The sequence below is a fragment of the Aethalodelphis obliquidens genome, unplaced genomic scaffold (genome assembly GCF_003676395.1).
Source record: "Aethalodelphis obliquidens isolate GAN/ISIS:26980383/991018 unplaced genomic scaffold, ASM367639v1 scaffold4, whole genome shotgun sequence".
In the NCBI taxonomy this organism is placed as follows: domain Eukaryota; kingdom Metazoa; phylum Chordata; class Mammalia; order Artiodactyla; family Delphinidae; genus Aethalodelphis; species Aethalodelphis obliquidens.
The window spans coordinates 48628822-48647837 of record NW_020837948.1 but is presented as its reverse complement, the minus strand read 5'-3'; the positions used below and the strand labels follow the sequence as shown (position 1 = coordinate 48647837).

Here is a 19016-nt window from a genome sequence, read left to right as displayed (position 1 = left end):
TCCCAGACAACAGCAAAGCACTAAATGAATTTCAGAGCTGTAGCAAAACTTTTCTTTTAAAATAGGAGAAAGATATTTATATCAAACTTCATCATCATAATCAAATATAGAATTATTATACTGAATATTGACTTTATACATCATAAAAGACCTTGCTATTGCTGAAATGTATTGTTGAAAGTAGAGTGACAGGTGTGACAAAATCTATTGCTCATGTGCCTTCAACTACATTGTTTCATCACAATCTGAAAGAAAAATGTATCACATGAGATAAAGAATAAAAAGAACAACTCCAAGGGTTATTATCTTGTCACTTCCTATATATCCAGACTTACTCTATAGCCATTCTTTTAAGTGAATGAAGAACTATAATACATCATAGGCTATAGTATGTTTTTTCCTCTCTTTCAATTTACCCTCCATTCTTAAATAATCATATCCAAGTCCATTGCCTCAAATCAATTCTAAATTGAAGAGGCTCTAAATTAGTTCTATCTCAGAATTCTTCTCTGAGGTCTATATCCACTATGGACAATGTCTATTCAATATCTCTATTTGGATGTCTGGAGCTGCTCAATTTCAACACATTCAAAACTGAACCAAAGTTCATCAGTCCCCAAGAACTTCCAGTTTTACCTCCTAAATATCATTTTCATGTTCATTTATCTTCATCTCCATTGTGAACACCCCTATCCAATCTACTATTATCTGTCATCAAACTTTACTATCACCAACAGCCTTCCCACAGGTCTCCTAGAATCCATTCTTGGCCCTCTCTGCATCATTCTTAACAGCCAGAAGCAGTAATTTATTTATTTATTTATTTATTTATTTATTTATTTATTTTGTTTTGCGGTACGCAGGCCTCTCACTGTTGTGGCCTCTCCCGTTGCGGAGCACAGGCTCCGGATGCGCAGGCTCAGCGGCCATGGCTCACGGTCCCAGCCGCTCCGCGGCACGTGGGATCTTCCTGGACCGGGGCACGAACCCGTGTCCCCTGCATCGGCAGGCAGACTCAACCACTGCACCACCAGGGAAGCCCCAGAAGCAGTATTTTTAAGACAAAGAAAAAAAGGAGCTTGGGACAAAGGGAATGGTCAAATAGATCTTGCACTACTTTCAAATAAGATAAGCGACCAGAGAAAAATGAACAGAGAAGCTGACAAAATGTAGAACACGGTGAGGTTGACAAGATTAAGTAGAGTAGTAGAGGTGGAAGCCAGTATGGAATGAGATGGAGCAAATAATAGATAAGGAAGTAGAGATACTATATGAAGACAATGAATTTAAAGAGTTTATGGACTGAAGCAGAGAAACAGGGCACTAGTAACCCTGAAATATTGAATCAAGGGAGACTTTTTTTAGGGGGCAGAGTAATATAAAATATTTGTATGCTGGTGGATCCATCATGCCCCAATAGGACAGAACCAGGACAGATTAAAAAAAAGTCAGGTTTCTGGGTTTTGAGAGGGAAATTATTTTACATAAAATTTGTGGTTCACAGAACACTTCTTCATCCAAAACTTTGGCCCTATAGACGTGACCGTGGTCAAAAAGGGGCAATTTAGCAGCTAGAATAATGGATTCCCACTCCCTTCCCTCTCGTCTCACTCCAGGGCTGATGAATGTAAGGTGCCAAACTATTTGAAATGGCTCTTCACTAAGAACTCTAACTGAAAGGCATTAGAAAATGATTATCATAGAACTCCACCAGATTATGAGCTACTGCCACTTGCTCCTTCCTCTGAATGCTAGTAATACTCAACTGTATTGATCCTTACTAACTATATAAATAACAAAATGAAGGACAATTCGCATCAGCCTAATGGAGTGCCTAGTGGCCACATTTTCTCAGATTTCTGGCTGTAGGAGTTATACTCCTAATATCCACACACTTTCTGACATGAAATTATACCAAAATGTGAAAGTAAAAGCAGTGGAGCCCTAGAGCCAGCCCCAAACAGTAGATGAAGGCATGAAATAATGAAAACAGTACAAAGTTTCTTTCCTTGTAAACTTGCAACTTCCATATGTTTTTATTTAAAAGCCCAGGCACTCATATTAAGCTGAGTTCAAAACCCATATAGACCCCACCACTTACCTGTAGGGTAACTTTGAACAATCAGTGTTCTGGAAAGGTCAGATTTCCTTGCGTGAACAATAGTACCAATTTTTTTTTCAAGTTCACATTGACATATTTATTAACATCAGCTGACTTTAATTATTATTATTTTTTAAAACAGCAGCACAAAACTGTTCCAAGTAAGCAGTCTCACATTCTGATGACTTTCTGAGATACTGTTCCACCACACCACATATGAATTCCTATTAATAACACATGAAGAAATTTTCTTCAAGAGAAAAAAAAGGAAAATGAAAGAAAGGATAAAAGGTAGGGAAAGAAGAAAGAAACAAGATGTAGAGTTAAAACTCACTGGATTAGATAGGTGAGGTTTGCTAGAAGGATATACTGTTGAAGCAGAGTGGCACATCCAGGCTTATAGTATTAGTGGTTTATTTTAACCAGTTACTACTAATATATAGGCCCTGTAGCAGTTACCACTGACTGACTTCTCACATGCCCAAAATGAGCCAGGAGAAGCCAGTGCTGATACTGTCACAAAGAGGTTCAATAGTTGGCCTATCAGACAACTAATATTATTTTTAGCAGAATAACTCCTTCAGAAAGGCCTGGCTGAAAACCTTTTCATTTCTATTGTCTAACCTATATGCATTTCAGGTTTCTTAAAAGTCATCTTAAAAAAAAAAAAAAAAGAATGTATATCAGTTTCTTATTTAATGTGTTAATGTGGTTGTAAAAGGCATTTAACAAAAAACATTTGCCAAACCTTGTTCTAGATTTATTTAGAAAGAAAAAGCTAACACTCTATCTGTAAACCAATGAACCTAATGTTTCTGTTTCATTTATTATTGTATTATCTAAATATAAGTATGCCTATAATAAGAAGTCAACTAAAGTTACTCTTTTATTATGTAATATTATGAATACAAGAAATTGGATGAACTGGTGAAATACTATGTATCCATTTGTGTTAATAATATGAATGCTTGTAAATCTTTGACTGACAAATGTAAAAGTAAAACATTTTTGTCTCCCAAACTTGCTATTTTAAGGATAATGATATTAAAATGAATCTCTCAAAACTAAGTGTAGATTTTTATTGTCAGTCTTTGAAGGTTGGTGTCTTCCTTCACATTTTACTGCATTGGCAGTAGAAAGTTGAGTATTTTATCAGATTCTGGAGAAAAGGTAGCATTCTAAACAGGAATAACGGTTGACATACTTTTTTTAAAAATAATGAGCAGCTTATTTCCATTAAGACAAGAAAATTACTATTGCAGACAATCATAACTTGTAACTCTAATTTCAAGCATTCTGAAATGTCTGTTTAGGAAAATTACCTTTAGAATATTTAAGGACTGCTTTGAGATATACAAATTACAGATTGACAAAATTTCTTCTAGGAAGCTAATAAATTATAGATAAATACAGCTTGATCAACAGTTCAAAATAAGTTGCTCCATTAACTTTAAAGAAGGTAAGTATATTTTATTCCATTACCTATACTTAGTGTTTGTTTTAAAACAGCTCAGACATATGTCTGGCAGAACTTAACTCAGTGCCTCAATCTAGAAATAACTGTCAAATTTAATGAATGAATGATTCAATGAATCGATTGACTAAACAGGTAAGTATGTAGTAGAGAACATTTTTAGAGTCAAAAATAGGTGCTTCATTAAAGGACTTTTTGCATTTAAGATGTTAATCTTCGTTGTATCAAAATTTCCTGACTCGTGTCATCCCTTGCATCTCTGCCATTGCCTGGGCTTGGTGTTCTTCCCCTAAGTGCCCACAGCATGCTATGACCACTTTATCATTTATTGAACTTTGTTATAATTATCTTTAGTGTCCTCTACTAGTCCGTAACCTACCTTAGAGCTAAGGTCTGTATTCCTAGTAACCAAGTAATATATCTAGTATCTATCATTGTGCCACATAATATGCATTAAAATAATTTGAATGAATTAATAAGCAAGCTCATCTGGAATGGAGTGAGTGACTTGGTATAGAGAAACTGGGAGGGCCAGGGAAGGCTGCCCTCAGGATATAGTAGTACATCCTAAAGATGAGGAGTCTTTCACCAAGCAGAAGGGAAAAGGCACATAGCTTAGGCAAGAAGAATATTGAAACATATGAAAATTGCAACCTGAAAATTTTTGGTAAGCCAATAATTCAGTGTATCTAAAGACCAAATGCACTAGGAACTTAGGAAGATCTTGCAGTCTTTGGTGTTGGTGCCCTGGCCAGATTCCCTCAGCTTTTCTGGTGCTCCACTGTTATGGGTTAAATTGTGCCTCCCAAAAAGATATGTTGAAGTCAGAACACCTGTGAATATGACCTTATTTGGAAATAAGGTCTTTGCAGATATAATCAAGTTAAGATGAGGATATTAGGATGGGTCTAATATGAAGGACATTTGGGCATAAGACACACAGAATGCCATGTAACAACTGAGACACAAGCCCACTGCCTGATCCCAAAATCAATGGCAGCACCTCATTCTGTTTCAGTTATATATTGACGCATTAAAAACCACCTCAAACTTAGTGGTGTAAATGACCATTTCATTATGCTGATAGAAGTTAGATATACTCTGGAATAAAGTTTCACTGATGAAATCCATGCAGATTCTGATCTTTAAGAACCATATCCATGTGCACCCCCAAGGTGATAGGGTGCCACTATCAGAGACAGACTACTGGACTGGGAAGACCAGTGGTTTCACAAGCTTGAAAGTTTTTTGGCTGTAGCTTGTATGTCTGCATCTATATCTCTTTTATCCTTAGAAAATAGAATTTAATGATCAACAAGAAAAACTGAAATCTGCATTGCTAGCAGGTAGAACATGTTCCTAATACAACAATTCTGCTTTTTTACTATGGTTAATTTTCTGCTTAATCTCTTTAAATTATTTTATAGTTCAAACTTACACACAGTTGTAATTAAAATCCAATAAAAAATCCATCATTCTTTATGATTTCTGGTCCCATTTATGCATATATAGGCAAGAATATTCACAGACATAGCAAACTGGGCATTTTTTAAATGTGCTGGTAAAGAGAAAGAGAAAGCTAAGGAATATTAGCCACTTTCCTTTTTTCATTTACATTTTTTATTAGTTCTGACATATTCTTTGTACTACACAATATAAGTATGTGAATTCAATTGGTTGAAAGTATTGACAATCATTAGGAAAACTAAGAATCGAGATAATTAAATGTTGAACATCTTCCAAAACATTCTCTTCTACCCTCTGGTTGCATAAGACTAAGCTCAAAAGAAGTTCAGCAATTACCTCTCAGTTCTCACTGTGCTGCCTAAAACGAGCGCTCATTTAATAATATAATGGGATTAACTTTTTAAGGTTATATAATTTGGGAGATTTTTCTTCAGTCCCTTCATATTTTAATTACTTAATCCATTTCTTCCTTTAAAAAAAAAGCTACCGCATACTTAAGGAAATAGATGTTTGTTTTAAATAAACAAAATATTAGGCTGAATAAGATTAATAAAATTTCATACTCTATTCTTTTTTGTGTCAGTACTGAAGCACTTGTTAGCCCATCTTATTTTTTTATTTTATTTTATTTTTTTGTGGTACACGGGCCTCTCACTGTTGTGGACTCTCCCGTTGCGGAGCACAGGCTCTGGACACGCAGGCTCAGCAGCCATGGCTCAGGGGCCCAGCCGCTCCACGGCATGTGGGATCTTCCCGGACCGGGGCACGAACCCGTATCCCCTGCATCAGCAGGCGGACTCTCAACCACTGCGCCACCAGGGAAGCCCCAGCCCATCTTATTTTTAAAACCACATTACAGTTTTTTACCAATAAAATTTGAAAAGGAGCAAACAAGTTTAATCAACATTATCCTTTTTTTCGTATCAACTGAAAATTGATGAACTTAGAAACTGTAGCTTTGGTCTCTTATAGGCCACTTGTTATTCAAAGAAAATCTATGCACTGTTAAATTTTAGATAACACTGGAAACTGTCTATGTACTTCCATCTTAAAATTAGCTAGTTATTAATAGACATCTAAAATATTGTATCCTATTGAAGAAAAGTTAACTGTTGCTTATTGGTTCTCCTTAAGAGAACCAATAAGAGAGAACTTAAGAGAACTTCTGCTTTCAAAATAAATTTTTAGATTTAATTTTTGTTGTTTTTTAAAATTTTTTATTAAAAATTCATAATATGCTTATTCCTACAGGCACCAAAGTGAAGTGAAATGGAGTATTAAGGCTTGTGCTAAAATCTATTTGTTTTTTCAGTTATTTGCATATTTCAAAAGGAAAAGATTTGACCTAAATCCTATATTCCACTTTGGTTACTTTTTTACTTTTAATATTATTCCATTATTCCCTTAAAATCATTTTGTACACTATAACCAAAATGTAATATACTACATATTCTTAAAAATATGAGGTAGCATTTTCTGGGGAAAATGATTATAAATTTTCTATATTTGTTTTCTCCAGCATATCCAAATTTTCCTTACATTACTTACAATCTTAACTGGCTTATTAATAAAATCACATACCCTTAGACTATCATATCTAACATTAGGTACTGCATTCACAAATAGAATCATTAGTACAAAAACAAGCTAAAATTATAAAGTTTCAACATGGATGCCTTACATTTCTCTTTAAAGTTATATTTGCACAGTAATATGTTTGAAAGAGATAAAAATGATTTAATATTGCCAGAAACAATAATTTTATTAAAACTTAATTAAAATATATCATGTTTTCTTATATTTTCAAGTTGAACATACCTTTCTAACCAACATAGAAAAATTGAAACTGTTGCATTGTTTAAAGATTATTATTGAAGATGTTAACTTCAAATACCTAAATAAAAAACATTATAATCTAAAATATGACATGTAGGACTTCCCTGGTGGTGCAGTGGTTAAGAATCCGCCTGCCAATGCAGGGGACACGGGTTCGAGCCCTGGTCCGGGAAGATCCCACATGCCGCGGAGCAACTAAACCCGTGCGCCACAACTACTGAGCCTGTGCTCTAGAGCCCACATGCCACAACTACTGAAGCCCGTGTGCCTATAGCCTGTGCGCCGCAACAAGAGAAGCCACAGCAATGAGAAGCCCAAGCACCGCAACAAAGAGTAGCCCCCACTTGCTGCAACTAGAGAAAGCCCAAAGGCAGCAACGAAGACCCAACGCAGCCAAAAATAAATAAATAAACAAATTAATTTTAAAAATAAAATAAAATATGACATGTAAATTATATAGTTGAACTCATGCCAAGGAAAGAAACTATCTAAAAACTACTATAACTTTATAATACTTACATGGTACAGAAACCACCTGAATATTTTAAATTTTGTCCACAACATTCTCTCCTGATTAAACAAAAACGTGCACAAAGAATTTTCCTCCTCCTCATGTTGTGTGAAATTATCTGTAGAAGCATTATTCCTTGTACTTATGCTTCAATTCCTGTTAACTTGGAAAGTCTTCAGAGAACATTCGTGCTCCAATATAATATCAATGGTCTACATGTTAAAAATTTATTAATTTTAGATCTCATTAAAGTCTTTTTTTTTTTTTTCTCAAAAAGAGGGTGTGTTTTCTGGAATCGTGGAGAGGAACATGCAGAAAAGAAGAGCTCACAGAGTGGTAGGAGTGGAGTAGCGTTCAGAAGCTGGAAGACTAACAGCAACATTTTTCTACCTACGAATTGTGTTTAGTGTATGTACTGTTTTCATAAACAACCAGGTGTGACCTTGAAATCAGAAGCTAGAAAATCAGTGTAAAGCTTCTAACTTAGAGCAACACTGGAGGAATACTTTCCTATCTTCCTTCTACTTGAACTAAGACAGAAATAACCAGCTATTATCTGCACTAAGATACCCACTTAAAATGGTCATCATTGTAACACTGGGTAACTGTGTGCACAGGAGAGGAAAAGAAGACTCAGTCTTGGGTCTAGATCCTCCTATTTCTACTTATTTATAACATTCTATGATTGTTTTTTCCTCTATCAATCTGGACGTTCTCTCCACCCTACCCCATTAAGTGGTAAGTCCCTTGAAAAGAGAAAAAGGAGTCAAGGACAGTTCTCAGATTCTGGGTTTGGATGACCAGGAAAAGGGAATGACACCCATAAAAAGGAAAATTGGGAAGAAGAGTAGCTTTGTGGTATAGGTTGGAGGTACACTAATGGAACACATTCACTTCTACAAAGACTGAGTCTATGGTGCCATTAGGACTTCATGGGAGAGCTTATCATTAAAACTCTTCAATGATGGCAGCATTGACAGAAGTCAGGTTAAGTACAAGAGATGGAGGGCGTTGCTTTTACAAAGAAGATGGCCAATTTGGCACCTAAGAGGGAAAGGTATGAGAATGTTTATCTTATTTTTTTATCCTATTATTTTTATCAAATCACCCTGTCAGACTTCTTTGGTCTTTATGACTCAGACTTTCGAATCTATCATTTTATTTTTCTGATATATTTAAACTTGGCATCCTTAATCTTTAACACCTCTTTCTAGAATTATTTTTGTGGAATTACAACTTATTTAAAGCTGTAAAGTTATTTCGATTCTGTAACTGTGTATTTTCCACCAAATTTTCATTTTTGCTTTCTCTCTCTTTCTCTTATACAAAGAAAGCAAAAAATCTTGTTCTAAACAAAATTATGCAATTTCTGCAAATATTTTTTTTTCATCTTGCATGTTGCTCTAATCCCTTGCTGCTTCTAGATGTCAACCCCTCCCCCCTTTCCCTGGTAATCTTGCCTTCTAGAAAGGCCTTAGAGTGTGAATTTAAATAAAACTCTTAATTCTCTTAATATGTATCTAAGCCTTTGTGTCAAATATTAGAAACAAAGATTTTACTTTCCTCTTGAAAATGATAGGAAAAGTATTGGATTTTTAAAAATTATTTATTTATTTATTTATGGCTGTGTTGGGTCTTCGTTTCTGTGCCAGGGCTTCCTCTAGTTGTGGCAAGTGGGGGCCACTCTTTTATTTTTTTTACGGTACGCGGGCCTCTCGCCGCTGTGTCCTCTCCCGTCGCGGAGCAGGACACTCAAAATAGACGTTTTACTGCATGTAACATGTGCCTCAATAAAGTGGATTTTAAAAACTAAATCATAATCTACACTCAGAACATAGTATTTTCATTTAAATTCAAACTACTACACTATTCATTAATTGTTTTCAGCATTCATTCATTGAGTGTCTTTATGGAGGATACTTAGGATGATACCTAAGTGATCAGAAAAACAACAAAAAAAACCCCCACTCTCTTCCCTCAAAGAGCTTACATTACAGTAGTTTATCAGTTTTTTAAAAATATTTCAGACCTACATATTCCAGTGGCCAAACTGTTGAGAAAAGACAGAAAGATAATTAAAAAGTGGCAAGTGGAGGGGGATTCCCCAAAGGGTGTTGTCACTGGCCCATTGCTAATAGAACACTCTGAAGCAGCAAATATCTCAATTGACCCTTTGTATGGTCAGGCCACTCAATATGGCTGTTCTCTTGCTCTCTGTACATCCCCTACTCGACCAGTCCTTGCTTCACTCACATGACTATCCAATCCTCTTAATCGTAGGGCTTAATCAGTAAACTCCCTACATGCTTGTCCCCTGCCCCAGCTGCTGGTTTCCCTAGTAACTGATGAGCCTATCTGAAGTCAATTCCTCCTTATAAATGGTAGCCTGCTTCTCCCCCAGTATTGAGAGTAGTGAGATTGCTGTTGTGTCCTTCCTGCCATCTGCCACCTGCCTTCTATGGTCTGCCGTGGGGTGTCACTCCAGGACATTTTGCTGCAAACTCAGTAAGCTCCCCTATCCACTAAACTGTTGATGTTTCTGTCTCTATCTCTGGGTGCTTACTTTGGTTTGGAAGTTGGGTAGTTACAAGGCTTGCAGGCCTGAGGGGTGCAGCCGAACACCCTTCTAACAACCCTGCAAAGTATGTAAGATTACTGTCCCCATTTGAAAGATGAGGAAAGGTCGTACAACTTGCCCAAAGCTAAACAGTTAATGTAGATCTTGGATTTGAACCCATGTCATTCTGATTCCAGGTACAGTATATTGCCTGGAGTGTGCAACTCTGGGGAAATGTGCAGGAACAGGAAATTACAGAAGAATTATGAGGATTTGCAGCCACTGTAGCAAAGCGCCAAGATAACATACAACCACTGAATATTGAATTCTTGCAGAAGTATTCCATAAGATTCCAGCAAGGCACTAGAAGGTCTCTGTAGAGGAGATGCTATGTGTTCAACCAAACCATTTCCAATTTCCTCTCAGACACACAGAAATCTGTGTAGCATGTGATTGGTTTGGATAATAGAATATAGGCACAAATAGTGCATGCCACCTACTAACCTGACCCTTGTGTGTGCCTCTACCTTCTTAGCATGGTGGCAGGCAGGGTCGATCCAGAGGATTGAGTGGAGGCCCAAGAAGATGACAGCACTAGAATTACCAAGTGGAAGATTGCATGCTGAACATCTGATTCAGATTGTGACATAAGTGAGAAATAAATCTTTATTGTGTTAGGCCATTAAAATTTGGGGATCATTTGTTACATTAGCTAGTTTTAATTACCTTACCTAGCCCAGGCTCCAGAAAGCAAAGAGAAAAATCAATAAAGTAAGTAACACTACAACAACTTTCTATGTGAGGAGAATTTATAATTTATTAGCTTATTTACATGCTAAACATTTGAGGTATAGAACAAAGACACATACTATATAACAAGATAAAATAAAATTGGGTAGAAAAGTGAAGCAAAGCTAAATAAAGAAGAGAAGATGGAGCTAGGAGTAAAGTATACAAAATACATTCACAGTCTCCACATTTGGCTCTAAGCTTTCTAGGAATCAGTATAAGGAAGAAATCGCAATAAAGTTTGTTATTCACAGCACTCATAAGGCAAAAGCAAATCAGCTACTCAGGAGAAGCATGTTTATTTTAGACCAGAGAGAAATTTCTCCTATGGGTCCTCATAAAAATGACACCATGAAATATACTGAAACACATCCTCAAAGGAAAAAAAAAAATCCGCATAGTAAACCCAGCAAGAGTTTCATAAGTCTGTTGCTTATAATATCCCTTAGTACAAAGTGGTAAGGAGATGCTGAACACAATTCAGGGACAATGATACAGTTTTAAATGTTGTTAGTGAGGGTATAGCTTAATTGAAGGATGTGAAGAGAACTGGAAATTAAACCTAACCCACTTTGTATAATTTTATAATTCGTTGAAATGTTTAAAAGAACTGTTTGGTGAATTCACTAATAATTTACTCAAAGTGCATAAATGTTATTCTCAAGAAAACCCATTTTTCTTAATTATAAGCCCAAACCGAAAGGCCAAATACAAAAGCTGTTATAGCATAAACAAACATCTTTCTGGACTGTAAAGAGGAACATTGTCTAGAGGAACAAAGTGCCTTTGATCAGATTCCTGCAATCTCACCTGAATCTGGAAGAAATATAGCAGCACTTTATATGCACTGATCAACAAAAAAGGGCCTAGTTATAAACCAAGACTTCCAGATAGTCCTTATTTGCACAATTCTTGACAAAACAACGTAAGTAATGCAAGAAAGTTGGTTTACTTTCAAATATCTCCTATGTTTCTCTTACTTCTAACAAAAGGATTTCTTTTTAGAATGATGCATTAAATTCATTTTCAGATTCCCCTTCCTCATTTACATTATGTTTCCTTAAAATAAATGAATGGAACTATTTGATTATTTAGTATTCCAGTTATAGACACAAGCAGGAAATGCCATAGTGAATTTAAAGAAAACTAGTCAAAGCAATACCAGTATCATTGCAAGCTAAGTCAAGAAGGAGATGGAACATAAATATAAATACAATCATTGATTTTCAAATTGAGAAATGTTATTTTCTGTGTTCACCTTGTAAAAATGTACCTACCTATATTTGGCAATTCTCAATGACAAATAACTAAACTATAAATTAATCTTTAAAAAGTGAATCATCCTTAAAGCTTCATTGAGATTAAGCAATAAAGTTGGAATAAAAAACATGAAAGGCTTTTAAGGAAAAAATGGTGTTCAAAAGTAATAAAGCAAGATGAAGAGTAAAATATACAGCTTGATCACATAAACATTTTTTTTTCTTTTTTGCAGAAATTTTTCTTCCAGTTGGTCATCACTACATCATTTGTAAGGCTGGCAGCATATTTTCCAACCCTAACTGCCTCAGTGGAATCACATTTTCTCCTTTCGTAAAACCAGTTTTTTTTTCCCTCTACAAATGTAAAATTTCAAAAAAAGTTAGCACAGCATTCCGACTTTAATGCTACAGTAGCAGGAAATTCTAAAAACTTGAGACCAAAAGAAACTTGAAAACTTGAGTGTTTCAATGTAGGACAGAAACATATAATTTCTTCAGCAAACAATTTAAGTAAACTCTAACCTAGTTCCTAAAAATCTAATATAGTAGCTGTTGAGAGACATGACAAATATTGTACTTTAATTTTTAGATATATTGTTCTATATAATGTAATTTCAGCTTCCAAAGATTCATGTGGGTCTAAAAAGCAGATTGCTTACTCTATGATATACATCCTATTCACTATTAAAATAATTGGATTTTATTTTTAAAGTACAACTTGGGAGTAAACCTCGTGTCCCTAAAGATCTTTTCTGTTTTGTTCCAATCCATGAAATGTCTCATTTCTCTTAAAATTCATTTTATAGCAAAAGAGTGTCATACTGAATCAAAAGGTTCTCAAGGGTGATTTGCATTTTCCTTGCCAGCCATTTTGACTGAATTTAGATTGTTAGCCTATATATATATAAGAAACTGTGCATGATACATGTTCCAGGTTTCCACTCCTTTATCACAAACTACCCTAAAATTTAGCAGCTTAAAACAACTTATTATTTTCTCTTATAGTTTTGGAGGCTGGTGGGTTCAGCTGAGCAGTTCTTATTCCAGTTATTTACTATTGCATAACAAACTACCCCAAACTTAATGGCTTGAAAGAACAACCATTTAATTATGTCTCACAAATCTGTAGATCAGCATTTTGGGCAGGGCTAAACTGGGCTACTCTTCTCTACACAGCATTGACCGGGGGCCCTCAGTGATATTCAGCTGGTACCTGGACTGGACTGGAGAATCCAAGATAGCTTCACTCACATACCTGACACCTGAGCCCGACCCCCCACTGTTTTTCGGTGCATTCTTGAGTACTCTTCAGGAGGCCTCTCCAGCAGAGTAGTCAAACTTCTTACATGAAGCTCAGGGTTGCAGGGGCAAATGTTCCAAAAGACAGGAAAGGAAGCTGCCAATATCATAAGGCCTGGGCAGGATACTGGCACAGCGTTACTTATGGCAAATTCTCTTGGTCAAAATAGCCACACAGAGTCCATCCAGATTCAGGGAGAAAAGGCATAGACCCTATCTCTTGATGAAAAGAATTTGCCACTGTCTTTAATTGGTCACAGAGCCCATGAGGAGGCAGATAATTTCAAAGCCATATGCTAGAATCTCTCCTGGAGTTCCCTTTGGAGGTAGCTGAAAGCCAGATACACAGACGAGCATCAATTAATGTGAATTAGAAGTAACGATAAACCAAATATACAGGAGATATTACTTACATTAGACTGAAAAAGAGAATTCAGAAAACATTAACTATTAACTGTGAAAACATCTCCCAATTATAGTTAAATCATAATCCTTTAATACATAAAGACATTGATGGGGACTTTTTAAAAAACTGAATATCATAATCCTCTATCAATTAGGAGGAGAACACCAATTATGCATTACATGCATCTCTACTCAATTAGAAGTTACTTGTAGAAATAGAACTTCTTCACTTTTGTTCATGTTTTTTGTCGAGGTGAAACATGGCTTTTCTCTTTCAAAAGCTAAAGAAAGATTAAAGCATACACTTTATAACCAGTTTTCAAAGCAAGACTTAAATCCTACTTGACTTTATTCACTACTGCTGTATAAATGAGTTATCTGACGCAATGTACACTCTGCCACAGATGAAAACTTAGGTTAGCAGGGCCTTTCACAATCTAACCTAATACTTTCCCAGTCTCATTTATGACCATTTTCTTCCAATACCCACTAGTCAAAGACTATCAGGAATACATCTGTAAATGAAGAAGCTGGGTTTATTACTCATTGCAGTAAGGGTGACCGAATACCCAGAGAAACCCTGCGGATCTCAGTAAGATGTTAGGACTTAACAGGCTTTGGGCTTCTTTCCAGTGACTTTTGCTCTCTTACTAAATTCTACGTAGGAGGGAGGAAGACTAGCCTACGGTTAAGGTTGTAATTGATAAAGAAGCAGAAGTCATCGTATTGACTGGGTATGGTGATGTTTGGTCATTTTTGTGACTTGAACAATGTTCATGTTTTGTCTATTTTCATATATAATAGAGTGATCTTATTTCCTTGAGCCATCACTGACATGAGAAACTTTGACGTGCATGTCCTCTTAAATTGTTTAGGTTCAGCAGGAGAACATCCATTCCTGGTCCAGGCTGGCTCCGAATCAGAGGCTGCTTTCTCTTCCACACTCCCAACATGCCATACTCATACTGGCCCTGAGTTTTCTCTTCCCTCTCTTCCTATTTCTGTTCTACTTAGTTCTCTATATCTCCAGGAATCCTTCCCTTCGCACTTCAACTCAGTTTTCTCTCTGAAACCCTTTGTACTGCATATTATTTGGTTACTCGTGTTTACGCTTCGTTTCCTTCCGGTGAGATAAGAGCATATACATCTCTCGCAGCGCTGGCAAAGTAGCACTGCAAATCACACACTTAGCATATAGTCACAAAAAAAAGAAAAGGGAGAGGCTTATTTTCCTTTTCCATAAACTAGAACACACATGGTGAAACTGCTTCGTTAACTTCAGTAAAATCGTTCTAGAAACAGGCCCCAAGAACCCGGACTAGAACTCGACAAGAACTCACGTCTGGAAGAAACACTGCTGGTAAGAATATTCTGATCCTACCGGAACCTGGGCGAGACTACATTTCCCACAATCTTTCAGGGCCGACAAGGCGCCACGATTTTCTGAACTACAATTCCCACAATCCTCTGGGGCCGCCGCTTTGTCGCATGTTCCGAGAGCTCTGCCCCATTTCCCATCTTCCCTTTCGGTCCTTACCCACAAGGGACAAGGTCGTGAGGAAAGGAGTGCTGGGTGTGTTGCTGCCATTTTTTCCGCCTTCAGTTTCTGCGCCTTTCGCAGGGCTTCCAACAGCGCTATGTTGGGACAGAGCATCCGGAGGTTCACAACCTCTGTGGTCCGTAGGAGCCACTATGAGGAGGGTCCGGGGAAGGTTAGTATGGAAGGGGCCTGGCTCAGGGGGCACTGGGCTGCGACTGGCTGAACTCCAAGGCCGCCTATGGGCCGTGGAGAGAGAGATGGGAAGCCGGGGTTTTGATCTGGGACGTCGACTAGCATTCCAGTTCCTCCAGGGACCAGGGAGAAAGTTCAGGACGCTGGCTGCGCGCCGTAGTCGGGAAAAGGAATGAGTAGGTAAAGCCAGAGGCTTTACCTCACATTAGTGCTCCCCCATTTCCCCCTCGCGCCCCACCCCGCCCTTCAAAATATGGAGGGCCCTGAAGCGCCTGGCTGCAGGTATTGCGGCTTAAAGCCCAGCTAGAGGTCACCGAACTGGAAGTGAAAGTCATTGGAACGTTGAGGATATGAGGGCCTGTGGTGTGGGGCTAGTCTCCAACTAGTTGACGAAATTAGTATTAACCGCCCTTGATTGAAGTTGGTTTTAGCCTCAAGTATAAATAGTTTAAATTGGGTAGTTAGCAGTAACACCCTCCGAGGGTTACCTGAAGCCTAGTATTAATGGGCCGAGAAAGGGTGTAGAGGGGTAGAGTTGATGAATATTTTTTTTACCTTCTAGTGTTTTGTGTGATGCAGGTCATAGGATTTGAAAGGTAGTGTTTAAAAAAGTGTTATGGTATATGGCATATATATATAACCTGATTATGGAAAAAATAGCGTTTCCTGTATGCTTATTTTTGATTTATAAAATCAGGTGATTTGAAGTTCAGTTTCTTTTCTCTTTTTTTCCCAACAGAATATACCATTTTCAGTGGAAAACAAGTGGCGGTTACTAGCTATGATGACTCTGTACTTTGGGTCTGGATTTGCTGCACCTTTCTATATAGTAAGACACCAACTGCTTAAAAAATAATCCATGAGACAGGTAAATAATTAGTGCATTTCTAATCTTCACAGAGGTTTCCCCTTTTTTCCTTTCTTTCCTTACCATGCCCCCCAAAATCACAAATACACTATTGTGTGTTGTTGTAATTCTTGAAGTTAAGTGTGGGTGTGGCATTGAGAGAGACAGGTTAAACCTATAAACAAATGTATCTTTGTGTGAAAGCCAGTGTTTATTGAGTGCTGCGCTTTGTCAGGCACACTTTACATCATTAAGCTCAGGTTGGCTACCAGGCAAGACTGAGGTGGATGATGTTAACCTGATCTGAGACCAAAAAAAAAAAAATGTTAAGTTGCCCAGTGTTCCATAGCTAGTGATGGTGGACCAGAATTTTTACCCAGGCAGTCTCGTTCCAGAGCTCAGGTACTTGACCAGGTAAAGCTCTAGTAAACTGATTAACGCTAACCTGTCTTGAGGGCAGTATATATTAGTGTATACCTGAAGGAATCTTGTGTGCAGCAAGATGAGCAGATTCCCTGAGTGAGAAGAAAGGATTTATTTAGTTAAATTATAATCAGAATTTTCAGCAAAAGTAACACTAAAGGAATCTCTGTGGGATGATTGGAATAAATCCCAAAATATACTTTGGAAAAGAAAGACTTTAATTGTCTTAGTTTAGAAGGGAAATGATTTATCCAAGCCATTACTTGGGAAGACTCTGGTGCATATGATGAAGAAAATCAGTATGAATAAAGTCATGATACTGTAAACGCTTTCTGATGTACCAGTCATAAATCGAAGGACAGACAATATATTAATGAAACTACATATTTCTGTTAAATGAATGGGTTCTTTAATATCGTTAATTTTTTATTCACAGATACGAAGAGGAGCATTTTAAGATGTGCAGTCTCTTTGAAAAAAGGATCAAACTCTTGAACTCAGCATCCTAGATGTGTTTGTAAATAAACTTACAGCATAAACCCTTAATGCCTCTTCTCTGAAATATGGAACATGATAATTGAGCATGTGCTTGTTTTTTTTTTTTTTTTTTTACATGCTCCAATTTGTCTCATCCACCAACCTAATACTGTTTGAATTAAGAGTCTCTTCCATAGCTTTTAACAGTGGAGACTTTGCTTTCTCCAACCAAACTATTCATAAGGGCCACTCACAGGTATGCTGGAAAGGGGGCAGGACTCTGTAGACATGGACAGTACAAATTTACTGGTCCATCCAGAAGATGAGGTTGCTTGGCTGTTGAACTTGTCATTACGTGACATATTGAGATGGAAGAGAACATACATAGATTCACACTGTTATCTTGGACGAATAGACTGTGTTAGATTAGGATTGTTTTTTTTTTTTTTTACCTGCATTGGGTCTTTGTTGCGGCACTCTGGTTTTCTCCAGTTGCGGTGAGTGGGACCTACTCTTTGTTGCAGCATGCGGGCTTTTCATTGTGGTGGCTTCTCTTGCTGCAGAGCGTGGGCTCAGTAGTTGTGGCTCACAGGCCCTATAGCACAGGCTCAGTAGTTGTGGCACACGGGCTTAGTTGCTCCATGGCATGTGGGATCTTCCCAGACCAGGGCTCGAACCCGTGTCCCGTTCATTGGCAAGCAACTTCTTAACTACTGCACCACCAGGGGAGTCCCTGTGCTTACTTTTTATTTGGGTAATATTGCATTATTAGTTTCTTAATTAAATATGTATGTCATTTAGCTTTTTCTTGGTTTCAAATTATGAATTTTAATTTTTGATTCCTGGGTCAGGAATCTGTCGGTAATTCATTATAAAAGAAATGCAAACTTTGTCCTGTATTTTTTGTTTTTAATTTAAAGGCAGCAGAAAAAAGATAACTTTTGGTCTTTTTTTACTTTGAGGGAGTAAATTCATTTTTCTCCATGAGTGATAATTAGTTGATCATTAGGAAAACCAGTAGTGTTAGCAGGTTTAAGTTCAAGAGCTTCCTTTTTTTCCTCTAGACCTGTACCCTAAAACTGAAATTTTTGCCATGATAAATGTGCTACTGACCAATGTTAGTCTTGTTTAGACTGAATGAAAGAACTATTTGAGGGACTTCCCTAGTGGCGCAGTGGTTAAGAATCCGCCTGCCAATGCAGGGGACATGGGTTAGAGCCCTGGTCCAGGAAGATCCCACATGGCGCCGAGCAACTAAGCCATTGTGCCAGAGCTACTGAAACCCACATGCCTAGAGCCCGTGCTCCGCAACAAGAGAATCCACCACAACGAGAAGCCCACGCACTGCAACAAAGAGTAGCCCCTGCTCGCCGCAACTAGAGAAAGCCTGCGAGCGGCAACAAAGACCCAATGCAGCCATAAATAAATTAATAATTTAAAAACAAAAAACTGAAATGGAATGTAATAGCATGTGAGACAATATAGGAGATATGCCCATTCTACTCTGGAGCTTGACTAGTAGAAATGGGTTGCAAGATGGCTCTGATTAGCTGTATCAGTGAATCAAAATTATGAAATGAAATGCTGCTTACCACTTAAAATACAATGACTTAGTTCCAAGGGCTTTATATTAGGGCAGGGGGAAAGTAATTAGCTACTGAATATTTTAATCCCAGTTTGGTCACTAGAATACCTATCTTTAGGCTCTTTAGTAACTGCCTGGCAATTACTTAAATATGGATGCAATTTAGTCTAAATGACTTTGTCCAACTATTCTATGTATTTGTGTGTTGTTTTTTGATTATCCATTGATGAGTCATGTTCTGTGCTTGGAGAGTT

The 19016-nt window shown here is 37.3% G+C and overlaps 1 protein-coding gene and 1 non-coding gene across 2 annotated transcripts; both read left to right on the top strand.

Annotated features, from left to right (window-relative positions):
- Positions 1 to 15198: 15198 nt before the first annotated feature.
- COX7C (cytochrome c oxidase subunit 7C) lies at positions 15199 to 17246 on the top strand. The gene is made up of 3 exons (XM_027100684.1): positions 15199 to 15410; positions 16170 to 16298; positions 17137 to 17246. Exons 1-2 carry the CDS (start codon positions 15336 to 15338, stop codon positions 16284 to 16286), a joined length of 192 nt encoding a protein of 63 aa, XP_026956485.1. The 5' UTR covers positions 15199 to 15335; the 3' UTR covers positions 16287 to 16298; positions 17137 to 17246.
- On the top strand, positions 16978 to 17040 carry LOC113617708 (small nucleolar RNA Z39). The gene has a single exon (XR_003431719.1). It is a non-coding gene; the product is annotated as a small nucleolar RNA Z39 (small nucleolar RNA).
- Positions 17247 to 19016: the final 1770 nt, after the last annotated feature.